The 22,689-nt window shown below is 39.6% G+C and overlaps 3 protein-coding genes across 6 annotated transcripts; 2 read left to right on the top strand and 1 right to left on the bottom strand.

Annotated features, from left to right (window-relative positions):
* Positions 1–111: 111 nt before the first annotated feature.
* On the top strand, positions 112–4,010 carry hnrnpa1b (heterogeneous nuclear ribonucleoprotein A1b). Of its 2 annotated transcripts, XR_007449607.1 has the most exons (12): positions 112–262; positions 798–914; positions 1,015–1,161; positions 1,263–1,473; positions 1,595–1,687; positions 1,788–1,835; positions 1,937–1,987; positions 2,063–2,209; positions 2,316–2,453; positions 2,537–2,606; positions 3,755–3,821; positions 3,905–4,010. XR_007449607.1 is itself a non-coding variant. In XM_049580144.1 (11 exons), the coding sequence occupies exons 1-10, from the start codon at positions 251–253 to the stop codon at positions 2,593–2,595; spliced, it is 1,023 nt and encodes a 340-aa protein (XP_049436101.1). In that variant the 5' UTR covers positions 112–250; the 3' UTR covers positions 2,596–2,606; positions 2,774–3,081. The 2 variants fall into 2 exon arrangements, 1 of the variants encoding a protein (XP_049436101.1); XM_049580144.1 differs by lacking the exons at positions 3,755–3,821; positions 3,905–4,010 and adding an exon at positions 2,774–3,081.
* nfe2 (nuclear factor, erythroid 2) lies at positions 4,003–17,249 on the bottom strand. 3 transcript variants are annotated; one of them, XM_049580142.1, is made up of 5 exons: positions 17,237–17,249; positions 8,455–8,526; positions 6,449–6,527; positions 6,225–6,362; positions 4,003–5,483 (listed from the first exon to the last, which is right to left on the bottom strand). In XM_049580142.1, exons 3-5 carry the CDS (start codon positions 6,494–6,496, stop codon positions 4,197–4,199), a joined length of 1,473 nt encoding a protein of 490 aa, XP_049436099.1. In that variant the 5' UTR covers positions 6,497–6,527; positions 8,455–8,526; positions 17,237–17,249; the 3' UTR covers positions 4,003–4,196. The 3 variants fall into 3 exon arrangements, with proteins under 3 accessions (XP_049436099.1, XP_049436098.1, XP_049436100.1); XM_049580143.1 differs by lacking the exons at positions 8,455–8,526; positions 17,237–17,249 and adding an exon at positions 6,628–6,699 and having other exon boundaries at positions 4,556–4,772; positions 4,880–5,483; XM_049580141.1 differs by lacking the exons at positions 8,455–8,526; positions 17,237–17,249 and adding an exon at positions 6,628–6,699.
* copz1 (COPI coat complex subunit zeta 1) lies at positions 16,210–22,066 on the top strand. The gene is made up of 9 exons (XM_049580146.1): positions 16,210–16,346; positions 16,804–16,872; positions 17,544–17,625; positions 17,726–17,817; positions 18,879–18,934; positions 19,055–19,132; positions 19,238–19,289; positions 19,378–19,416; positions 21,456–22,066. The coding sequence occupies exons 1-9, from the start codon at positions 16,329–16,331 to the stop codon at positions 21,501–21,503; spliced, it is 534 nt and encodes a 177-aa protein (XP_049436103.1). The 5' UTR covers positions 16,210–16,328; the 3' UTR covers positions 21,504–22,066.
* The last annotated feature ends 623 nt before the right edge of the window (positions 22,067–22,689 follow it).

The raw sequence follows: 22,689 nt of genomic DNA on the forward strand, positions 1-22,689 counted from the left end.
CACGATTGTGAACTGCACCGCCTGCTGGCAGATGATTGGCCGTTAGTAGTGATTGCTTTGAATTTTAACCAATCAAAATTCAACAAATGCTGTCGACAGACTGCAGCGGGAACTACTGACCAATCGCTGCGTGGAAGAGGCGTTTCCTTTGCTATTTATTCTACTGTTGAGGAGCAGCCTGGGCTCGTCTGACGCAGATCACTTCTCTCCGGTCAGTTCTCAAGGAGTCATCAAGGATTTGCTTATAGAAATGGCGAACAACGTAAGTGTTGCATTCACAACGACTCTAATGCCCATTCCGTGCTTGCTGGGTGTGTAAAAACTGCCGTTAGTTTTGAAACTACTGCGAATACGCAATGCTAAACAAAGGCTACGTTTTCTAGCAACTGCAGCTATTGGGCATTGTGAAGCCGCCATTTTGTTGCAGCTGGGCCTCGTGGCCTTTTGTTCTCGTGGGCCACTACATACGTATATTAATAATTTCGTTATACTTCTGGCTTCTGCAACAACTTAAAGATGCAGAAACACCATAATTATAGACACATTGGTTTTGTGTTTTCGTGTAACCGCTGCCGAAAGCACTTGATAATAGCAGAGCTGTCCGCTAACGTTAATGGCGGCGGCGCCCCCCACCCCCAGTCCTGATTTTTGATATGTGACGCAGGATTAAACTAATAACAGCATTCTCAATTCTGTGGCAGTTATTGTGAGATTATAGTTATCGAAACTGCACCCAGTGCTTCTGTAAGTGACGGTGCGTGTTTAAATGCTCGTGTCTTTCCCTGTCCATTGTGCAGGTCCCACGTGAGCCGGAGCAGCTTCGCAAGCTGTTCATTGGAGGTTTGAGCTTCGAGACCACAGATGAAAGCCTGCGGGCTCACTTTGAGCAATGGGGGGGTCTTACAGATTGTGTGGTAAGTGCAGCCCTTTGCACTACTTTACATTAACATTTCTGTGTAATGATAAACAGAAAACATTGTAGGTAACACTGGTAACCAATATCATCACCTCTAGGTCATGAGGGATCCCAACACCAAGAGATCCAGGGGCTTTGGATTTGTCACATACTCGTCAGTTGATGAAGTTGATGCTGCCATGTCTGCCCGCCCTCATAAAGTTGATGGGAGAGTTGTTGAACCTAAACGAGCCGTTTCCAGGGAGGTATGTTGAATGTTATATTCTACAAAACCTGCATTGAGTAAATGTCGTGTGCATGAAGAAGGTATGTGTTAAGTTACAATGGCAAATGTCTTTGATCACAGGACTCAAACAGGCCAGGTGCCCATGTTACAGTGAAAAAGATCTTTGTTGGGGGCATCAAGGAGGATACAGAGGAGTCGCACCTGCGAGACTACTTCACACAATTTGGCAAGATTGAGGTCATTGACATCATGACTGACCGTAATACAGGAAAGAAGAGGGGCTTTGCCTTTGTGACCTTTGATGATCACGATTCAGTCGACAGGATTGTCAGTAAGTGCAAATGTTCACTGATTTTATTTATTTATTTATTTTTTTTTTTTTTTGCTGCATATAGTCAGATTCACCAACCTAACTGTCTTGAATGGCTGCTAATACCCTTTCCTTCCCCCAGTCCAGAAATATCACACAATCAACTCCCACAACTGTGAAGTCAGGAAGGCCCTCACAAGACAGGAAATGCAGACTGCAGGAATGGGAATGAGAGGTAAGATCCATCTTATGCAGTTAAGCCAGATTAATGTTCATAGTTGACACACTGGCACAGTAAATACTATTCCTGAGCTTATGGTTGTGTTTTGCTCTAGGCCGCAACACTGGTGGAAGGCCCTATGACTGCGACAGATTCAGCCAGGGTAAGGCTTCTTTGATAATGGGGTTAACATAATTTTTGTTTACTAACTAGCATAATATACCATGTCTGAAAGCTGACTTGGTATATTTGCTTGTCTTTCAGGTGGCAGAGGCAGATATGATGATGGTCCTTACAATTGCAATGGGGGTGGTGGTAAGTAACATTTTATTGTGAAAATACTTCAGCTGAAAAGCCTGGTAGCATACTAAGTAGACTATACTGTTGTAGGCTATGGAGGTGGTCCTGGCGGTCCTGGTGGATACAATAATGGCGGTGGTGGCGGCGGCAACCGAGGGTATAACCAGGGTGGCTACAACCAGGGTGGTGGAGGCGGCGGAGGCTATGGTGGAAATGGCTATGATGCCAACGGCTATGGTAAGTGTACCATCTGAAATCATACAAGGTTCTGCACCTGTTTAATGCAATCGTGTTCTGTGTTCAGAATTGACTAACTTTTCCCCCCTTGCTGATGAACTTCTAGGCAACTGTGGTGGTGGTGGCGGCGGCGGTGGCAATAACTACAACAACATGGGCCACTACGATCCACAGGCCTCCAACTTTGGCCCAATGAAGAACAACTATGGTGGTGGCGGCGGCGGCGGTGTTGGAAGGAACTTTGGTAAGATGGATAAAGCATTTTGTATTACGTGTACGTCAGTTGGCGTAGTTTCTGTTAGCTGAGACTTCCTCTGTTGCTTCCAGGTGGCGGCTACGGAGGTGGCTCCAACAGTGGTGGATATGGCCGTCAAGCACGGTTTTGAAATGTGAATTGGTAAGTACACGATGGCATGCCTCAACTGTTAATTTTGTATCATAAAACCAGAGTTTGTAGTTGCAGGGACTCGTTAAGTGTAGATAAACTTAAAAAAATTCACTCTGGATGTCAGGTCATACGAAGTCAGTGCACAGTTAACAATGTTGTTCCGTATTGTTCAACAGGACTGAGTACTTAGGAGAGGAGAGCAAGGAGAGGAGAGCAAGCGAAGTGACAGGGCAGCTGCAGGTTTACCTCCTAAATCTGCTCAGCCAAACAGTTGTGGCAGGTTACAGCTGCTGCAAGAAGAGATGTACAGTAGATAAATCATGGAGGGTCTTCATTTAAAAGTTTTGTGTTTTTTCATCTAAATGTATTTCTGGAAAGCAAGCATTCCAATGAGGTTTTTATGTAGTTTTTTTTTTTCCTGGTTTTTATTTGTAACTGCAACCAATCAAGCTGAAATAAACCATCTTTCAGTTTTTTTAAAGTCGTTAGCCTCTTGAGTGGTTTGGGAAAGGGAGGGTTCACTATTAGGTGATGCACAATGTGGGATGAGGGACATACTATACACATGTGAGGAGCCAAACAAACAATTGTGATGTGAGAAGAGACATACCACATACACAATGAGTCATAAGTTGATGCATTTACAATACCGACTGAGGAATGGGAAGTGGTGCACAAATGCCTCGTCAGAAAGAGCTCACCACTTGGTGCAGACTACCCTGAGTTCTGCAAAGATCAACTGGAGGATGCTAGCTTACATGGAAAGTCTTTGAGGCTAGTCATGGAAGCCAGCTGAGGGAGAGAAGTAGCAAAACCACCGCCAGGATCATTGAAGCAGGGGAGAGTGAGAACAGATGCCTGAGGCTAGCAGGCAGCAGCTACCAAAAGGCTTAAGTGCTGTCAGTAGGTAAGACCAGACTTCTCAACTACTGATAGTATGTCTTGCTTTTGTCATGTAGCTGGTAGTAAGTTGTGTAGCCCAGTAATGACGTAACATTTTTTGTGAAAACAAGTTTTATTACGATGTACATTGTTGACTGGTAAATTGGCCTCCTAATAGGGCATAGAGGCCCTAAAACATTCTGCATGCTGTGAACAAAATGAACAGTTTCTGCATAAGATTTGCATTTTGCTTATTTGGCATGTCTGCTTTCTAGGAAAGTCCCTACACGGTCTCCAAAGCCTGAGTTCCATTTCAGCATTCCAGTCACAATGGCTCAATCGGTACAAATCCTCATCATTAAAACTGTCCACATCACTTTTCTTATTTGGTATTTATTTAACTTTAACTATTCTTTCTTTTACAGGCTTCCTGAACAATCATGCTGATGCTGAAGACTTTATACTTTTTTACTGAAGACTGCTGTGCAGTGTTTTTTAGTTTTTTTTTAATAAAGTATTTTTTATAAGGCACTCTGGTGTTGTTTCAGTCAATTTAAATGCATGAAAAGTGTACATTGATAACATGAATGACAAGTTTTACACATAACAGTTAAGTCAGCCATATGAGAAGTAACTTCCAGACAGTTCACACACACTTTCAGTTGGCACAATCAGGCAGTACACCTTCTGTAAGGGTATTAAATATTGAGTATCTATTCAGCAGTGCTCTCTCTTTTGCATAGTTGTGTGAGGTACCAAATAAATTTTACCATCAGGTGTTTGTTGTAGGCCGTATTCATCTATCGAATATGGTTTTCCATCTTCGTCTCTTATGTGAGTAAACACTTCTGAGTAAAGGTCTGTAAGGCGACATTTAATATAAGACAAGCTGCGCTGGAACTCGAGCCTTTCCTGCGTCAGGTGCTCTCTTTGGGCCTGCAGCTGGTTCAGTTCTCTCTCAAGGTGAATTATGCTCTCAAGCTTCCTTTTCCTGCAGTTCTGAGCTGCCACCTTGTTCTTCCCTCTCCGTCTAATGTCCCTGACCAGTGCAAGTTGACTATCTGTCAGGCTATACTGCGTCAGGAGCTCGTTGAAGTCATCCACAGGTAGATTGATAATCTTCTCCATGGGGAAAGGGATCTTCAAAGCCATGGCCCGCCGCTCGTCTCTGCTCAGCGGAGCCGGAGTGGAGATGCTTCCTTGTGGTTTTGTGTACATGTTATGTTGTGAGCTCCCTCTGCTGGACACTCCAGAGTCTATGTACAGGTCGCCTAGAGCAGAGGCCTGGCCCTGCTGTTTCACAGACCGAGGAGTCAGAGCATTACATAAAGGCTGAGATGAATTAGAGGGTGAATAAAAAGACGGATGTGCACCTGAGTGTAAATATGAGTGAGACTGACCCTGGTAGTCCATTGAATAACGGACATGTGCTCTTCTGGCTTGCTCTGCCATGCTGTCTGGTTCACCATCACTGTATGTTATGCCCATGTCTACACCCTGGTAACCTGGTGCACCACCGACAGGATTGTCTGGGGAGGCCAAAGGTGGACTGGACCCCAGAGACAGACCTGAGTCAGACTCTAGATCTTCCGCTGGGCGTGCGTGTGAACTTTGTCCATGTGTAGTCCACAGCATGTGCCGACGTAGATCCTGAGAGAGACAAACGTTGGCCCTCCTGTGCCCTTGAGAAGTACCGGACATGTTCATCTGTTCCCTAAGAGCCATGTGCGAGGGCTGCGCGTGAGAGGAGATGGGGAGCATTCTTTGATTGAGTTGCGATTCAGAGGGTGCGTACATCGCCTCTGTGTTGTTGTTCAGGCGATGACACACAGGCACCTCTTCAGAGTAACATCCATCGTAAGTGTCCGCAGTGCTGAGCTCACAGGCAGCAGGAGGAGGCTCCGCATGGGACTGAGCCATCTCATATCCTCCAATGGGGACCATGGGCTCCATGGTTTGGTATTGTGTTGTTTCATAGGAGCCTTCACTGGGGACTTCAAACTCCTGCAACAAAAACAAAAAGATGCACTTATGATTGACCGGTACATCAGTGTACTTCTCACATGCTCACACACAACTATTAAATTAAAGACCTCGAATTCAATTACTGTCTTTTACACATTTCATCTGGCTCACTATAGACCACAGTTTGCCCCCACTTCAGCATGCCACCCATCGCCTATGAAGGGCTCTCATAGACGTGATCGGGTTTCACCTGGAAACAGATGGCTATTGTGCGGTGCAGGGGGCCACTAGCAACATACAGCACTTGCCCCCTCTCACAATCTCTTCATCCTGCCATCACTCAAATGCCTCATTGTTGCCTCCTTCAGCTGAGTGTGTGTTAGTTTAACAGTTAGCACCACATGAATATAGAAAAATATGTATCTAAAATGCAACATGTATTCTGTACTTTCATTTTCATTCATGAACCATATTTTAACTGCTGTACTTCATATTCTACTTTTACCATGACACTGAAAATAACACAGTTTTGTCACTGGTTAAAATTAATTGATGAAATACATTCATATCTGCTGAGTTATGAGAAGCACAAAAAATGTTATTTACTAAATTATCCTCACAATGCAACATGCACCTCTATGATAATACAGCATGACGTATTATGACAATGTACAGTAATTGTGCATATCAGGGATAAGACACACCACATAACATAACATATTTGGCAATAAAAAAATACATTATTACAGTGCTCTCAGTGTGTCAGTGCAGAAGAGTTACCTGCAGTTCTGTGATGGCCATCAGCTCCTGCCAAGCCACATCCATCTCTGTGTCCTGGGCAGCTCCATGAGACCTGGCTCCAGGGAAATTAGCTGACATGGACACTCCCCCACACAGCCTGCCTGGAGTACCTAATACCTTGTAACAGAAAAGAAAATTGATTACCTTTCATTCATTCATAAATCTATTTGAGTCTTGATTATGTGTTTCTTAGAGAGACTTACCTCGCAGGTTCTCCTCAGAGGGAGAACATAGTTGGCTGTTGAACACATTCAGAACAGGCTCTAGCTGCAACACACCAACCTGGCAAAGACACAGAACAGCACGTTATGATCACCCAGCCTCTAGACTTTAACACACAAAGAAGACATAGTATCTACAAACACACATTTCTAATACATACAGTAAGCTACATATCTGCAGATGTCTCGGTGCTTAATAAATGACTCTGGCTGTTGTGTAGGGTCTATTGGAGCACATGAAGGATTCAGTTCAGTTGAGCTGACTCCTCCCATCAGCTGTCCCTGGTGCAGCTATGCCGACCCCTGATAAGACAATCTGCGGGAAAACAGCGTGCTTTACAAGACACGCTGGGGCCTGATGGCTGCTTTGGTGAATTTGGTGTTCGGCTAACATGTTGGCAGTTATCTTTCAACTCTTTTGGTTAAGCTCTGACAATAGCCGATAATTTAGAGTATTGGCATCTCCAACTTGTGTTTAAGAATTTTGAAAATATTCTAATTTATTTAAAAACAAAACCAAAATATCAAGTTTCACAAATGAAACAGCTGCTTCATTACTGAATAATTCCTAACCAGATCTTGTCACTTGTACAGCTGCGTAATGTACATTTTTGATAATACTCACACATACTCGCACACCCCACAGTATGTCAGGGCATACGTATATGAACAATATGTACACGCAGGCATATACGCAAACACATTTAGTTGTTCAGATGTTTTAACCTGAATTTAAAAGCCTAACCACAGAGATGGGGATGCCATTGCCCTCAGCTATAGACGCCCTATAGCCTACCTGTTGCATTGTTTCACCTTATGTAACATTTTTTAAATAAGCTAAACAATAAATAGGTGGTGAGAATCTGCCTTATTGCTTTGGGTCAATTAAAACTCATCTTTTGCGTTGGCTAGAATAATGATTTTATCCTTAACTTTTCCATCAGTCAATAGATCACTTTAATAATTTGCAAATGCCATTCCTGACACCATGTTGATTTCTTCATGTTTGAACAAGCAGTATGTCTTCCCATCAATAAATCCAAAATGTGATGTCATCAAGTGTCAGCCTCGAGCTACTCCACTGACAATGATGCACAAATTGGCTTTGTGGTTATGACACAGCTAAAGGAGTGGTTGAAGGTGCCTTTGAAGTGAGAATTATTTCAAATTAAAAAAGACATAGCTATCAAAGTCAAGCTAATTGGAGCGGGGTATCAAACAAACAGCTGTGTCACATTGAGGTGTCACAGATTACAGCCCTGGTTCGGTGAGTTTAACTTTTGAAGAGGCTTTAATGGTCTGGATCAATTAAACTGTCTCTGATCTGAGAAAAAAAAAATTGCAAAATGTTGTACACTTAATTCTTTTTACTTGGTCATGGTGCAATCCATGAACAAATGTGTTTCCTCTTTTTAAGATTCTAATTACACATCTAATGTCCTCTCATTGACCTTTAGAATAAACAGTGTACATTAAATTTGTGTATTATATTAGTGAAACTTGTCTGTAAGGCTATTTGCCATCGTGTGCCATGTGTGAATTATTTTGTAATGTTTAAAGGTTATGAAACATGGGGTTATAATAACTATATCCTGCTACTACCGGCATTGTGTTTCATGGTAGGTTTCTTAAGGCTGTTTCCTTTATCATAATTCACTGTCAAGACTCAAAACTCACTTGTTCAGTTAGTAAAATGAAGAAGTTGATGAAAAAGTGAATCGGATTACGTCTGCAGGTTTTATAAATTCAAATAAAGTAAAATGTATTTGTCTGTGTCATTACTTAACTGTATTATGTATAACTTAAATGCTTGGGGGCTTCAGCAACAATATAAATGTACTGTTCAATAGCTCACTTTGTTGCAAAGTGTGGTGTTACATCTACTTGAATATACTGCAATAAAGATTTCATTTAAGCAGCCTCAGCTTTGCAGTTGTAAAACAAAAAGATCTGTTAAATCATAAGAAGTAAGATGTGAATGAACATACCTGAGCAACATGGTCTGCTTCTCCAACAGGTAATGAGTAAAAAAAAAGAAACTTCAAATGTGAAGCACAATCCTGGTGGTGAGAAGAAAAAAAATGAGTAAAAGCAGATTCTGTTCTTTTCTCACAGATGGTGTGGTGTTGCTGACTCCAGGCCTCTTGCTCTATCTCTCATTCAACTGTCTGTCTCTGTCTGTTCAGCTACACATACAGTCACCGGCATAAATGGGATGGCTCTGTGCAGACAAACGCAATCTTCCTGTAATGCACCCACACCACAGTTTTTTGCACTCTTGTATCCTTAATAGCACACTTGCACCCCAACCTCCAAATTTCCCTTTTGCCCACATGACAAACCACAAACCAACAGTCTGGCGCACACCACGACAATCATTCTGTCAGGCCACACTGAAGTAGGTAGGTGTTTACGAAAACAGAAAAAAACCTGTAAGCAATTTTGATTCTAATTATGCAGTGACAACAGACATAAAACAATCTCATTAAACAACTAAATGTGAGTGAAAACTAGCTGGATGGTTGTCCCTTTCCTGGCCAAACCGTACAAGAACGGCGTCCTTTCAAATCCTCCCAAGCGAACGGTATGAGGAGTGTGATGTGGAGCACCTGGAGCCGGCATTGCAGTGAGGGCCCTGTTGGAGCAGGGGTGGGTTGGAGGCAGGATTGAGACTTAGTTTAGCAGAGATGGAATGTACACCCTCAGACAGGTAAGAAAGACTACATTGTTCCTCTATCTGGCAGAGCAACCGCCAAGGGAGAGAGAGGAGCAGGGGGAGAATGGAGGGGAGCGTGTCTTACATAGCAAGTGACCATTAAAATCCCTCACAAAAAAATCCCCTCATTGCCCTGATCTGAAGCACTGTGAGCAGGGAGCTCACAAAGGCTATGTGTTGTGTAGAGCTGCTCTATTGTGCCGCAGCTTTCACACAATTACTGATAGCAGAGATGTTGCATATTAATTGTTCAATAGAGCAATTTATCTTTATGCACAGTGATCGCAGGCTGTCCCACAGCGACAAAGATGATTTTGGGACTAATCGGCCTCACATGAAATATTAAAGACTATTATGCTCTGTGAAAGACCCCCTAATGTGTACATTGTGTACAACATAGTGGATAGATTTCACTTTCAATCAATTTGCTAATGAAATCACTTGATGGACACACTGAACTACACATCTGTTAATATAGCCTCTGTGGCTACAACACAAGGCAGCAAGTATAATTTAATTGGGGTGACACATCCACTCCCCACAATATTAAAACCTGCTGCAAATGCCCCCCACATATATTGATTTAAAAAAAACAGGCAACCATGCACCGCTGTAAAAACATAAAAAAAAACTGCCATTATTATTACTACCAGTTCTAGTATTATGATTAGTATTATGATGTATGGCAGTTCAGCGTGTGGTTTGTTCAAGTGGTGCTGCTGTATCACAGCAGAACACAGCTCACCAGCATGTTCAACTAACGTTAATGTCTATATTACATTAAGTTTGTCAGATAGCCCATGTGAAGTCTACCAACCAATCATTTATGTTGTGCAACATGTGTAATTTTGACAGTAGTAGCTTTCATTTGTTGCATATTCGTATAGTATAGTATACTGTATAGCTGTACTTGCTTATGGTAAGTAATATAGTATAGGAATTCATTTAGCAAATTTGGAATTTTCTGTCAGGGCGGAAGTCCCCCAGGATCCCTGGCAGGTTTGGTCCCCTCAGTACTGACTCTGTGGCTACGGCCTTGCTACAACATGTGCTACAGCCACACAAAGGTGTTTGCCTGCATATAAGGATCCCCATTCCATTTTCTAAAAAGAAAATATGTTTGCCCTCATTTGCACATAAAAAGGAGTGCAGTGTGCAACAAATGCACTTAGAATATTTAAGGAAGCATTGAACTACATAGAATTTCTTTTTCTCAGAAATCCAAAGCTAATGTCACACCCACTTTCTTCCTTGAATTGCAGCAAGCCAATTATTATTATTTATTTTTTTTTTACATTTTTGCTCAGAAAAAAAAAAATAATTAGAGTCCAATAATCCTCAAACAAGTATATTAAAATTTTTACAAACAGTGTAACTTAAGTACCAACACACACAAAATATATAGTTTAAATCAATTATTTACACAAAATATTAAATAAAAAAATAAAATAATAATAATAATAAAAAACAAAATAATTTAAAGTGTTCGCCCTCTTTACTAATAACACATCATGAATCTAAATGTATAAAAGATACAGGAAGTAAACGTATAGGGGGGTTAAGTATGTTTAAGTGAAGGCATAAAAAAACATATGATCTATGTGATTCATAGAGATAAAGCTAACCATAAGGTCTTTTTAATCAGCATTAATTCAAATTAACATTTAGATCTTGTGTGGACAAATAAGTTCAAAGTACTTCATGTAAATGTGTGCTCTAAAAACTAACCTGAAGCTAGACTTTATTTTTGTGGAACACATACACACTTTAGGGCTCACAATAAACAAAAATGGAGTTCAGGCTTACAGTAAGGCAGTGTATATTCAAAGCCATGAGAACATGGAAGGTTTTGTCTCGCCCATTACAATATCACATCCCACGGAGACATAAATCTCAGTGTTTTCTTTGTCATTGTTCTAAGATGGAAAAAAGTAGGTGGCTGACAGAGTCAAGAAAGGTGAATGTCTACCAGGAATCAAAGAAGGGACTTCCCAACCCAAGTTCCTAGCACCCAGCCCCTGACTCAACCACTGCCCCAGCATGCCAAAGAGCACCCTGTTATTACTGCGACCACAGCGGTTTTGAATCTGGACACAGTTCCCAGGTCAACGCCCACTTTCCCTGTTTGTGTTTGTTTGCTTCAATTAGTCTTTGACATCTCTGCTTTTCAGCTTGCCTGAACCTCTCAGGGCTGTCAGGCTTTTCTTGTTCAGCACCTCGCTGCTACGAACAACTCTACATCTAAAATAGACTGGACATGCTGGTTGGGAAGTGCCCACAGTTGACTCATTTAGGCTTAAATGATCTTAATGATCATTGAGTTTTATACAAGGCTGCGTTAAATTTGTATGTGAAATTAATGGCTTCACGTTTGTCCGTTCATTTATTCCCCACTTCCTCCATGTGCCCTGGTGTTTCCGTGGCATTTGATTTGTTCATTAAACATGGAGGAATGTGGCATCCTTGGTTTTGTTTTAACATCCAGAAGGCTGTATCAGACATGAGTGGAAAAACCACCTCACTACTAAACAAAATGAATGTCTGCTTTGGGTTGTGGTATCAAAATGGGAATATTTTTGGAGTCAGCTTCTGGGAAAGGAAGAAAAAATAGAGAGAGCAGATGAAGTTTTATTATTTTTCTTATATTGATAAAGTAACTAGTAATTTTGATCTGAAATGTAAAAAATAAGGACATTTTCTTTATTTTTTCCATAGTTTATATCAAACTTCAATGAAAACAACAATGATAAAAAGTGGTAATGTGCAATCGTTCAATGTGGTACTCAGTGAAAGTGTTTGTGAATTTGATCCATCTACAGCATAGGTGCACTGTCTGGCTGATATCCAGTTTCACATATTTGCCTAATCCTATAGTGGGCGATATTCTAATTTGGACATTTCTTAACCTATTCTATATAACCAGGTTGCAAAATGATCTAAATTGCACACAGTCCTCCTCGAAGCAACTGCAGATGCAGATAGACATGGTACAGAGAGATAACCTTTCCATTGCTGTTCCTTATAATGTCTGTCATGAGAGGTCACCCATTATCGCTACCTGAAACAGCACAAATGAGGAACCTGAACATGCAGCATCATTCTTCACACTTCACAGTGTCACTGTGCTTATCTCAAGATGTTTAGATTAAGATAATGTTTTGTAACAGCTGCACTGTATTTCATAATAACTTTCAATTTTTCCCTTTCATTTTGTCTTTTGCATTCACATATCATGTAACTGCTCTTGTAATATAAAACTACAAATAAGTAAATGAACCAGAAATTAGTATTATTTAACATAAGTGGCTTTGTAAGTGTGTGCATGTGTGTGTGTGTGTGTGTGTGTGTGTATATAGATCATTGTATATGTGCGATTAGGCAATGTGTTCACAACTATGAACGTCAATTCTGGTTGGTATTAAAGACGCAGAGAGGGAAGGTAAGGAAAGGAGGATGTTGGTTGGCGGAAGCTCTGCTCAATGCTGATAAAAAGAACACTTGGTTCTTAGGAAGGGAACTGCTAACTGCTGTGGTTGCTGGCATAAGCTGAGAAGAGGGGAGCAGCTCGTACTATCACTTTACTTCATTCTCTCTATTGATATATTTTTCAGTTATACTTTTTAATCTTTGTGAGCAATAGACAGGAGTATATGGTAAATACCTGCTGTGCTTCAAGGTGTCATTTACATTGGAGACGCGGGGGACATGTCCCTTAACACTTTTAGAAATGAAGGAATTATTCCCCATCACTTTTTAAACGCGTAATTTGTTAAAAAAAAATGACTGAGAACACTTAAAGAAATGTTAATTTGCATAATAAAAAAAAACATACAATGCAATGTAAATATAGAAGAAACAAATGTGCATTGTCTTAAAAAAATATAACCTTAAAAAAGGCCCCTGCAGCCTGTTCAATGATGCAAAAATCTGCAACTTTGATACGTTTCTTTTTGTCCAATGTTTCAAGTCTCTCTCTGTGAACATGGCAGCACATACAAATTGTAAAGTCCAAAGTTTGATAAACTAATTAAAATAAATGAATGTGTCATTAACATAATGCACATTTAAAGACGTGACATCCCCAAACCAAAAAGGATGAAAAGAGTAAATCATACCTAATACGTGTTGACTCAGCATAGGTTACATTAAATGAGGAAAGTTGATCTACAGGAGAATAAATACTTGAAAGCAATACAGAATGCCTGAGAGCCTCACTGCATCATATTACACTATATTCTTACATCTTTTAATTGTCACCCACTGCCTGGATTTTGTGTTTTACCTGACATGAATAAAGACAATTCCACTATAAACTAGTGCATAAAAATTCACCAGAATGCAGGAAATTAGGTAAGTGACGCTCATAATTTCCTCTTGGACGCCCAGACACCTCCACTTAAAGGAACACTTCCTCCACAAAATGACCATTTGTATATCAGTCAGACACACTGTGTTACCTTGAATTCATGAGGAAATTTTTCGTTTTCTTGTATGTCTCCACGAAAAACGGCAATCACAGATTTATTGATTGGGGACCATGTGAACAACTGCATAACTATCTTAGAACACCCATTTACAGAATATAACACAATTTATGCTGTATAATCCAAGTCTCAATTATCCAATTGTGTGTTCAGTGCTTCCTAAAGAAATGCATGTTTGTTTGTATTGAGGAGAGCATAAATAAGTTTCACTTTCAGTTCAGTTTTAAATATTACAGTTTCATGGAAAATTCACGTACTGACTGTTAATTGAGACTTGGGTTATACTGCACGACTTGTGTGAGTGTTTGTTAACGGGTGTTTTGAGATAGTTTTGTTGGTTAACTGTTGTTACCTCTCTCAGTGACAGCTTACAGACTCCGAACCATAGTCATCACTATTTGCTGCATGCGGACACTATGGACACTTATGGATACCACTATAAGCATTGTTGTCCCCCATGTTGTTATTTGCACATTCAGTATTCACTTGCACTAAATATGTTCACTTTAATCCATTGTTCACTTTTTTTATCCACTGCTCATTATTATTATTTTTATTGTTAGTATTTATTGCTGTTTCTTGTATCTTTTGTACTTTTTTTCTGCATGCCTAGTTTTTTAAGTTTTTAAATATTGAAATCTTTAATTTGACTCTTTCCCCTTGACTGCTGTAACACTGGAATTTGTCAATTGTGGGATTAATAAAGGTGTATCTTATCTTATCTTATCTTATCTTATGCGTCTTCACCATGACACCCCCCGAGAGAGCTGCTTCCCTCCACATGCACTATAAAGTACACACGTCCCACACTCACAGGTTACCCACCACCCTTAAAGGGCAAAAAGGGTGACACTGTGGTCCCTGATCAACCAATAAATCAATATGTTTGCCGTTTTCAGTACGGGCATGCCGGCAGAACAAAGTTTTTGTTCATAAATTCAAGATAACACAGCATGACTAACTCATATACAAATAGTCATGTCGTGGATTAGGTTGGTTTATTTCTTTAATATATGTCCCCGACAATGTTGAAATCAAACTTACACCCTTAATAGAACTCTAGGCTATGCCGTTTAATGCACCAGTGTGCATTTTTCCCCAAGACCTACTCTGAACTCATAAAATTCCCCCCATTACATTGTTTTGAATAGCATTATGTTAATGACTGGTTAAAATATGTTTTCTTTTTCATTCAAATCCTAATGTCCCCACTACTTTTTAAAATAAAATTGACACCCTTGTTTAAGTCACAGTTGCACTGTTAGCTTACATCATGCTTTGAAGATTTTCTAAAGCAGTCATTGTATGTTTCAGTTGAGTATTATACTATAAAGCGTCGCTCTATACATTTTTATACAACTCATTTGAAAGAAATATATAGCAACATCACAAGTAACAGTCCACTGTTGCGTCTGATGGTAAAAATGTAATAATCATTACATAGTTTTTGCATGTTGATTCATCATTCAACTTTCACCCATCACCATCTCTACCAGTCATCATCATCATCACTGTATTGGTTTTCTAATACATATAAGGGTATGAATATGTTTGACTTCTACCATGAGCTGACATGCAGTGACAGCTGAGAATAATTTAACCTATAGGCCTGAGTATGAGCTCGTTCAAGGCAGCAAACTGTTTCCTCTCTGGTCGGGGTAATTTTGAAATCTTCGTGGCTGAATTGTGTAAACATAGTGCAGTATTGCAACATTTCATGGTTGCCCACAGCGGTGTTATGAATAGTTTGTATCTTTTTACCATACACTCTCTGCAGTAAATAATAGCTGTGCACCACTCGCCTTCAGAACTGTAGGCTACATATTCCAGTATTATTTCAAACTCTGGCCCAAAAATATCTTACAGTAAGGCCAGGCAGTGATGTCATTTACGGAGTGAGATAGAGGGAAATCCCCATCAGCCTGGGTTTCCAGATGCTTCCCAGAAGTGGGAACTAAGATAATTGGAGTTGGTTAAATGTAGGAGGATCCTGAAAAAAGATGTTGATGAGTACGAGCAAGCTAAAGTGGCTTGTAAATGAGCTTTTTTTTCTCCTTCTTGTTACCATGCAGCCATAGGCTATTAAAAAAACAGCAACAGCCTTCAGTCACTAAATGTATGATGGCTCATAACGATGATTTGGTTTGACCACAGTAGGCTACTCATGGTACATTTGAATCCTGACATTCATTTCAATGGTCCTGTGTAAGAAGAGTCCAAAATTGCACCTGGAAATTACTATTAAATCACCTTTATGTTGTACTTTCCTTATAAAATGAACACTGTTGGCACTGCAATGATGTTATTTTACAGTAGAGCAAGACAGTGTATCACAGGAGGTCTATGACGAACATGCAATGTTTGACTTTATCCAAGTGACATTATTAAGTTGCAACTTTCCTTACTGAAGGTTCACTGAAGGGACAAATGTGCTACGGCTGCCGGTGAGTCTGAATGTACTTTATAATTGACCATATCAGTTCACTTCCGGCATAAATGAAATGTAATTTCTCGCCTGCCTCCGCGCCCTGCAGTGAATTGCTCTTTGCCCTGCACGCGCAACGTAGGGCCCAGCGTCAGCCAATAGGAAAGAGCCTCATTTACTGTACGTATGACGTAGCTCGCTGCTAGCCTGCTAGCTGGTTTGCTAACAAGAAAGAAGATGGATTCTCCCATACTGGTAATGCTAGCATATGTAACAATATACATGTCATTCAAGCTTTCAGTTATAACCGTTTCTCGTAGCTATATTGTGCTGTTGTTTCTCCAAACGTAACGTTACTGAAATATGGTAATGTGGTTGTCGAGTTAACTCGACACGGAGCTAACTAAAGTAAACGGGTTAGCTTTGTTAGCTAACTAGCTAACGTTAGCCTCAGAAGTTAGCTTCGTGTGTATGTGTTTGTTGGTGATGTGGAAGTGTCATGTCTTCGTTTTGACTTCAGTCATTGTTACCATTTGTATCATACCAGTGACTGTGATAGAAATACCTCTATTTATCCCATGTTAACGCATCCTACGCCACCCTGTTAGTTTGTTGTCACCAGTTAATTCTATGATGATTGACTTCAGTTTGTTTGAATAATTTTACATACTTGCGTAAATAAAGTCAGTGCTTAATTTTTCTACTTTAACAGGAACCATCCTTGTACACTGTCAAAGCAGTTCTGATTCTGGACAATGATGGAGACAGGCTTTATGCCAAGGTATGATTAAGACAAATATACAACAAAATGACCCTCACTGATTAACTTCCTCGCCTAAATTCTTGGTCCTGGATCAACTGCATTAAAGGACAAAACTAGTGATATTCTATGATTTTCTTCTCATCAAATCCTGCTTAAACACTAGTCCAAAAGTGAATTTAACCAACTAAAAAGTATTATCCCATTTGCCATAACCCAATACAGCAATTCCGCTTTGCCACAGATTTCAATATTTGTCTTTACTATCATAAATACATCAAAGAGCCACACTGCTGCACTGGGTGACCCATTTAAATTAACTTTAACATGGGCACTGCAGTTTAATTTGAGCTACATACACTATCACAACAATGTAAATACTCACTTGTGCGCCAAATTTACAGCTGAAAAATTCCTCAATAAATGTAAAACACAGTAAACTATATAGGCTATTTGTGGCCCATACTTCATAGGTTTACTTGTTCAGTAGGAACTAGTGGGCTTTTGGCCGAGTCACAGACCGGCAGGGGAAGTATTACAAAACGAGTTCACTGTTGCTTTTGGTCTTTTTATTGGATTTACTGACAATGAGAGGAATATTAAATATCACCAGCTTTATCCTTTGATTAAAAATTCAAATGATAGCTTTACATATCACTGTATAATAACGCCTTCGCTTTAAATTCATTCAGTATTATGATGACACATACCCGACAGTGAAGGAGCAGAAGGCGTTTGAGAAGAACATATTCAACAAAACACACAGGACGGACAGTAAGACATGTTTAACTACATTAAAGACAGTCATTATTACAGTCTGACTACATGTCTAATAACATGCATGGTGGTTTTTTGTGTTTGTGTGTGTCCTTAGGTGAGATAGCGTTACTCGAGGGCCTTACAGTTGTCTACAAGAGCAACATAGACCTCTTCTTTTATGTGATTGGAAGTTCCCATGAAAATGAGGTAAATCTAATTATAGGATTTTATAATTAACCATTATATAACCACCGTTATAGCCATTATTAATAAGACTTGTAAATGTATTATTGAGCAGTGAGCAATGGTTTGAATCATAGCAGATCAGATAGTAATTTTCAACCACTGTGATATGATATTCTAAAACACCTACAGGCCTGAGCAGTCTTTTATAATGCATCGACACAAAGTCCATGCTGCAGTTTACATTTTGCAGTCTTTTAATCTTTTTTTAACTTTTTAGCAACTGCACGTTGCTGTCAAAATCAATTGTGTGGCCTGCTGTCTGAAGTGATGGTGCATTTGCATTTTAACCTTTTTAAAGCATGTTACGTCTTACTTCTACATGTCATTCATGGCTTTTTTTTTTTTTCATTTATTGATTTGTTATTTTTTTGTCAGTAAAGATGACATTTATGTAGACAGCAGATACATGTTCAGATCAGAAACAAGTGAGGGACCCATTGTGCATATTTTTATTTTTTATATTAATTTCTCAACAACATAATGATCAACAAAATTGAGATGTTTTAGCTTTAACTTAACAGGCAAATTTACTCTTTTCTGAGCTATTTAACAGTGTTGCCCCACAACTTGGCTTTTTGTGTTTTATTTTGGATATCAGTGTTGTGGCACACAGTGCATTTTGCCATAGAAACAAAAAAATCAAAATGTCAGTGTGACCCAATATGTCTAAATTTGGGTTTTACACATTTATTTATTTTGTGATATTTTATAAAAAATAAATATTTGCAATTAAAGTAACTTCATCCATGATAATATAGGTAACTGTTTTTACACTTCATGTGTCTTTTATTCATAACTACAGTAGTTTGGAGCCTGCACAGACGGATACCAAGTTTGACTTAGGTATAAAATTAAAAAAAAAAACATTATTTGCCTTAAGGTGCAAAAAAATATTGTGAAAATCATAACAAGCCATTACGCACATGTTATTTCCTGAGTGATTATTTTCACCCAGATGATAAAAAACAACATGAACTCATTAGACTTGAACAGATTCTAATATATTATTTTTTTCTCAACAGCTTATGCTTATGGCTGTTCTTAACTGCCTTTTTGATTCGCTCAGTCAGATGTTGAGGTACGTTGTGGCAGCTGTTATTTATTCTACAACATTTCAGCAACACTTTGTTTTTTACTAATCTTTTTCTGATGTCTGGGGTGTTACGCCTGACATGTATTGTTTTTTGTTACTATGTAGGAAAAATGTTGAGAGGAGGGCTTTGTTGGAGAATATGGAGGGACTCTTCCTGGCTGTGGATGAAATTGTAGATGGAGGGTAAGCACGAATTGGCTTGAATCTTTGGATGCCAAGTCTTGTCAAAAAGACGACAGTGTTACTACAGCACTAACTGTTGGTGTGTCTCTTTGCTGCCTCCTGCAGGGTGATCCTGGAGAGTGACCCGCAGCAAGTTGTGCATCGTGTGGCCCTTAGAGTAAGCTCCTCTCATATCAGAAATATTTAACATGATAATATTGATGTTGGTTGGGTCAGCTGTAAACATAACATAACTGTTCCTGTAGGGGGATGATGTGCCTTTGACAGAGCAGACAGTCACCCAGGTAAGAAAAACATTCATTGCTCCTCTCTCTGCTATAAAGTTTAAAAGCTCCATTAGTTTATTGACTGTTAAAGCTCATTACTTCAGAACTTATGAATACAAGGGCATTGTTATAGCATCATTCTCCTCTGAGCCTACTTTGTCACGCGCCTCTAGGTTGTCATATATCGCATTATCTTCTGTGCATGACGGTGTACATGATTGCTAATTATTCAATGGTAAGGTGGTACGGTAGCCAATGGTGGTTCCTGTCTTTTAGTTCTAACATGAGTCTGCCTGTGTGTGAGCTCCTCTTGATTAATGTTGTCATTTAAGAGGCCTGAGACTGGCTACCGCCATCCCTCCTCTGGCCGTGATTAATGGCTGTCCCCAATCCCCATACTTTATGGTTATGATTCGGCTTTCATTCAATGAATTAAGATGATTAATTAGATCTCGCATATTTCTCTTCATTTATATTACTCATTCACCCTTCTTTGTTCTGTTTTTTAACAATTATATGTACATTTTTTAAAATTTGTCCCTTAAAGCTCCTGAACAAGGTGTCTCCCATTTTTCATTTTGTTTTATTTGATACTTTTTTCCTTAAAGGCGAATTTCACCCATTGTGAGAATTAATACATTATTATTATGGTCTATGACAGTCCAAAAATATTTGTAAACATGAACAACTCTCTCCTAAATCCAAAAGCTAGAGTGCTAAAACTAAAATCTGTGATGTCATCAAGTAGGAGTTCTGTAGCTGCTCCATGGACAATGACTTAGGATGTTTTAGACGACACTGAGAGCACCCAGGGGAACGTTTGGAGTATATAGGTACATTTTCCGTTTCAGAACTAAGAATGGCAATTTAGCATTAAGTTCATATGGGTGTAAAAAGGCAAATAAACATTTTGTGGGTCCACAAAATAAGTTCCCAATCATTGTTTTTGGAGCAGCTCCAGAATGTATACTTGATGACATCACAAATTTGAGACTTTTATTGTAATTAATTGCAAGACTCTGCAGTCCCAACTTCCGATCCAAATGCATTCCAGTGCATCTGCTCTGGAAAGCATAATGTGTGCAGCGAGTCTCTGAGCTTCACAAGATTTCCAGAGAATCCACATTAATAACCACAGCACCTTAAGCGAGGAGAAATGGCGTAAAACATGTCTTGCTCATTTTTGCTCAACTAAAGAACAACAACAGCTCAAAATTTTGCAAATGGGTACCTTGAATATTTATGTGAACCATCACAGCCAATATGCATGAAGTTGTGATGTGTATTTGTTTTGCATGGACAGAGACTGAGAAATGCACGCTCGCAATGACTCTAATCAAGCACAAGTCAACTAAATAAAAATGGCACTTACAACGTAAGAACAGCACGTTTAACAACACCAACACTAAATAAGTATAAGTAAAATAATTGATGAAAATGTCACGGAACTTGCCTGAGTTTCTGACCATGAATTCAAACTTAGATGACTGTTCCATTCCACTTTTCTGTGTCAGAGGTCGTATTTTTTCCTGGTCTAAGTACAGTGGATTAGGGGTGTGACGAACAGTTATTTTCATTATTGTCTAATCCATCGATTTTTTTTTTTTTTTTTTCACAATTAATCAACTGTGTAGTCTATAAAATGTCAAAAAAATGGTCATCACAATTTCCTCAGAACCCAAGGTGCCGTTTTCAAAATGCTTCTTTTGTCCAACCAACAATCCAAAACCCAGAGATTCTTTAAGTACTGTTACAAATGACAAAGATAGGCATCAGGTTTCCACATGTAAGAAGCTGGAACTAGCAAATATTAGACTTTTGTTTTTCTTTGAAAAATGACTGAAACACTTAATTCATTAATGAAATAGTTGGCTACTAGTCTCTTTTGATCAACTACTCGATTAATTGACTAGCTGTTGCAGCTCTGTAATGGATTACAGCATTTCATCTCTGGGTCAGGCTTTGAGAGAGGTTTACACATTCACAAACGCTGATTGAACTTTCCTAGTTTTGTTGTTGGAGTGATCTGCTCAGTCAAACCTAGATTTCCTCCACAGGTTCTCCAGTCTGCCAAAGAACAGATCAAGTGGTCGCTTCTACGATAGAGTCACGCCCGCACCAGTCTGCCAGTGAGCCGCTGTTCAGCCCAGTCTTCGTGGCACTGATCCGTATACTCCTTTTTCCTCTGATTTCCACTCCTTCAATCAAAGCTGTGAGGAGTACCACTGGGTGATCCAGTCACACTCCCAGGACTACTGCTCGATAACGTTTTATTTTTTGTTTTCTTTATTCTTCTCTTTTGCACTGTATGACATAATCATCACGAGGATAAGATATGGTGTACATTCCAGTATCATTACGTTATCTGGGTGTTTATTAAACCAGTGTATCTGTTTATGAAACATTGATAGACCTCATTACAGCCTGTGGCAACATTCCACGTGTCTCCTCAAACAAGAATTTTGTCGTTTGACAGCACCCCGTCGTCTTACTGTACAAAGTATTGAGACACTGTCCCTTATCATTTAATACACATGAATATTGTGATTACAAAGTGTACAACCTGTACTGTAGTCATGCCACTGATCACAGAGGTATGTTTTGAATATATTTTGACCGGAGATCTTCCATTCATCAGACACTTATAATAAATGTTTGTTGACACTGATATGTGATCAGATGTGATATTTTGACACTGCCTGCTGTGTGTTTATCAATGCATTCTAGACTAGCCTTGTATTGCAGTTATATGATTTGTCATACTTTTTATGTTGGCAAATGTTGCATGCTTTTAAGAGTTAGTGTTTTCTTATTCCAGAGCTGCCATGCTGTGTGTTCTTTGTTCTTCAAGACCTCAGTGAGAGCCGGAGACACTAGAGCGAGGGCTCCATCTCCTGGCGTCTGCAGCAAAGTGCAAAGCCGAGGTACATAAATACTGTAGACACGAAGGTTGCAAGGGGAGGAGACTCACTCATGCCGCTATGATCAGGAGCTTACACTGTACTGTGTCGCTGTGACATGCAGATAAGTTTTATGGAGTCATACTTGATTCATTCCCGCTCTGTGGAGAGCCACTGTGTGCAGCATGAATTGTGCGCTTCGACGTTTGCACCCCCACCGTCGCACACTAACCTCGTACTCTCATTGTAATGCAAATGAAGGATACACTCGAGAGAGAAATGGGTAGGAGAAAGGGCACTACATCATGTTGGTACTTGATGCATATTACAGGAGAGGAAATGATCTATCTGCCTTCTTCCAGCTAGGTATCCACATATGTTCTCATGATGA

The sequence above is a fragment of the Epinephelus fuscoguttatus genome, linkage group LG7, assembly GCF_011397635.1.
Source record: "Epinephelus fuscoguttatus linkage group LG7, E.fuscoguttatus.final_Chr_v1".
NCBI lineage: Eukaryota > Metazoa > Chordata > Actinopteri > Perciformes > Serranidae > Epinephelus > Epinephelus fuscoguttatus.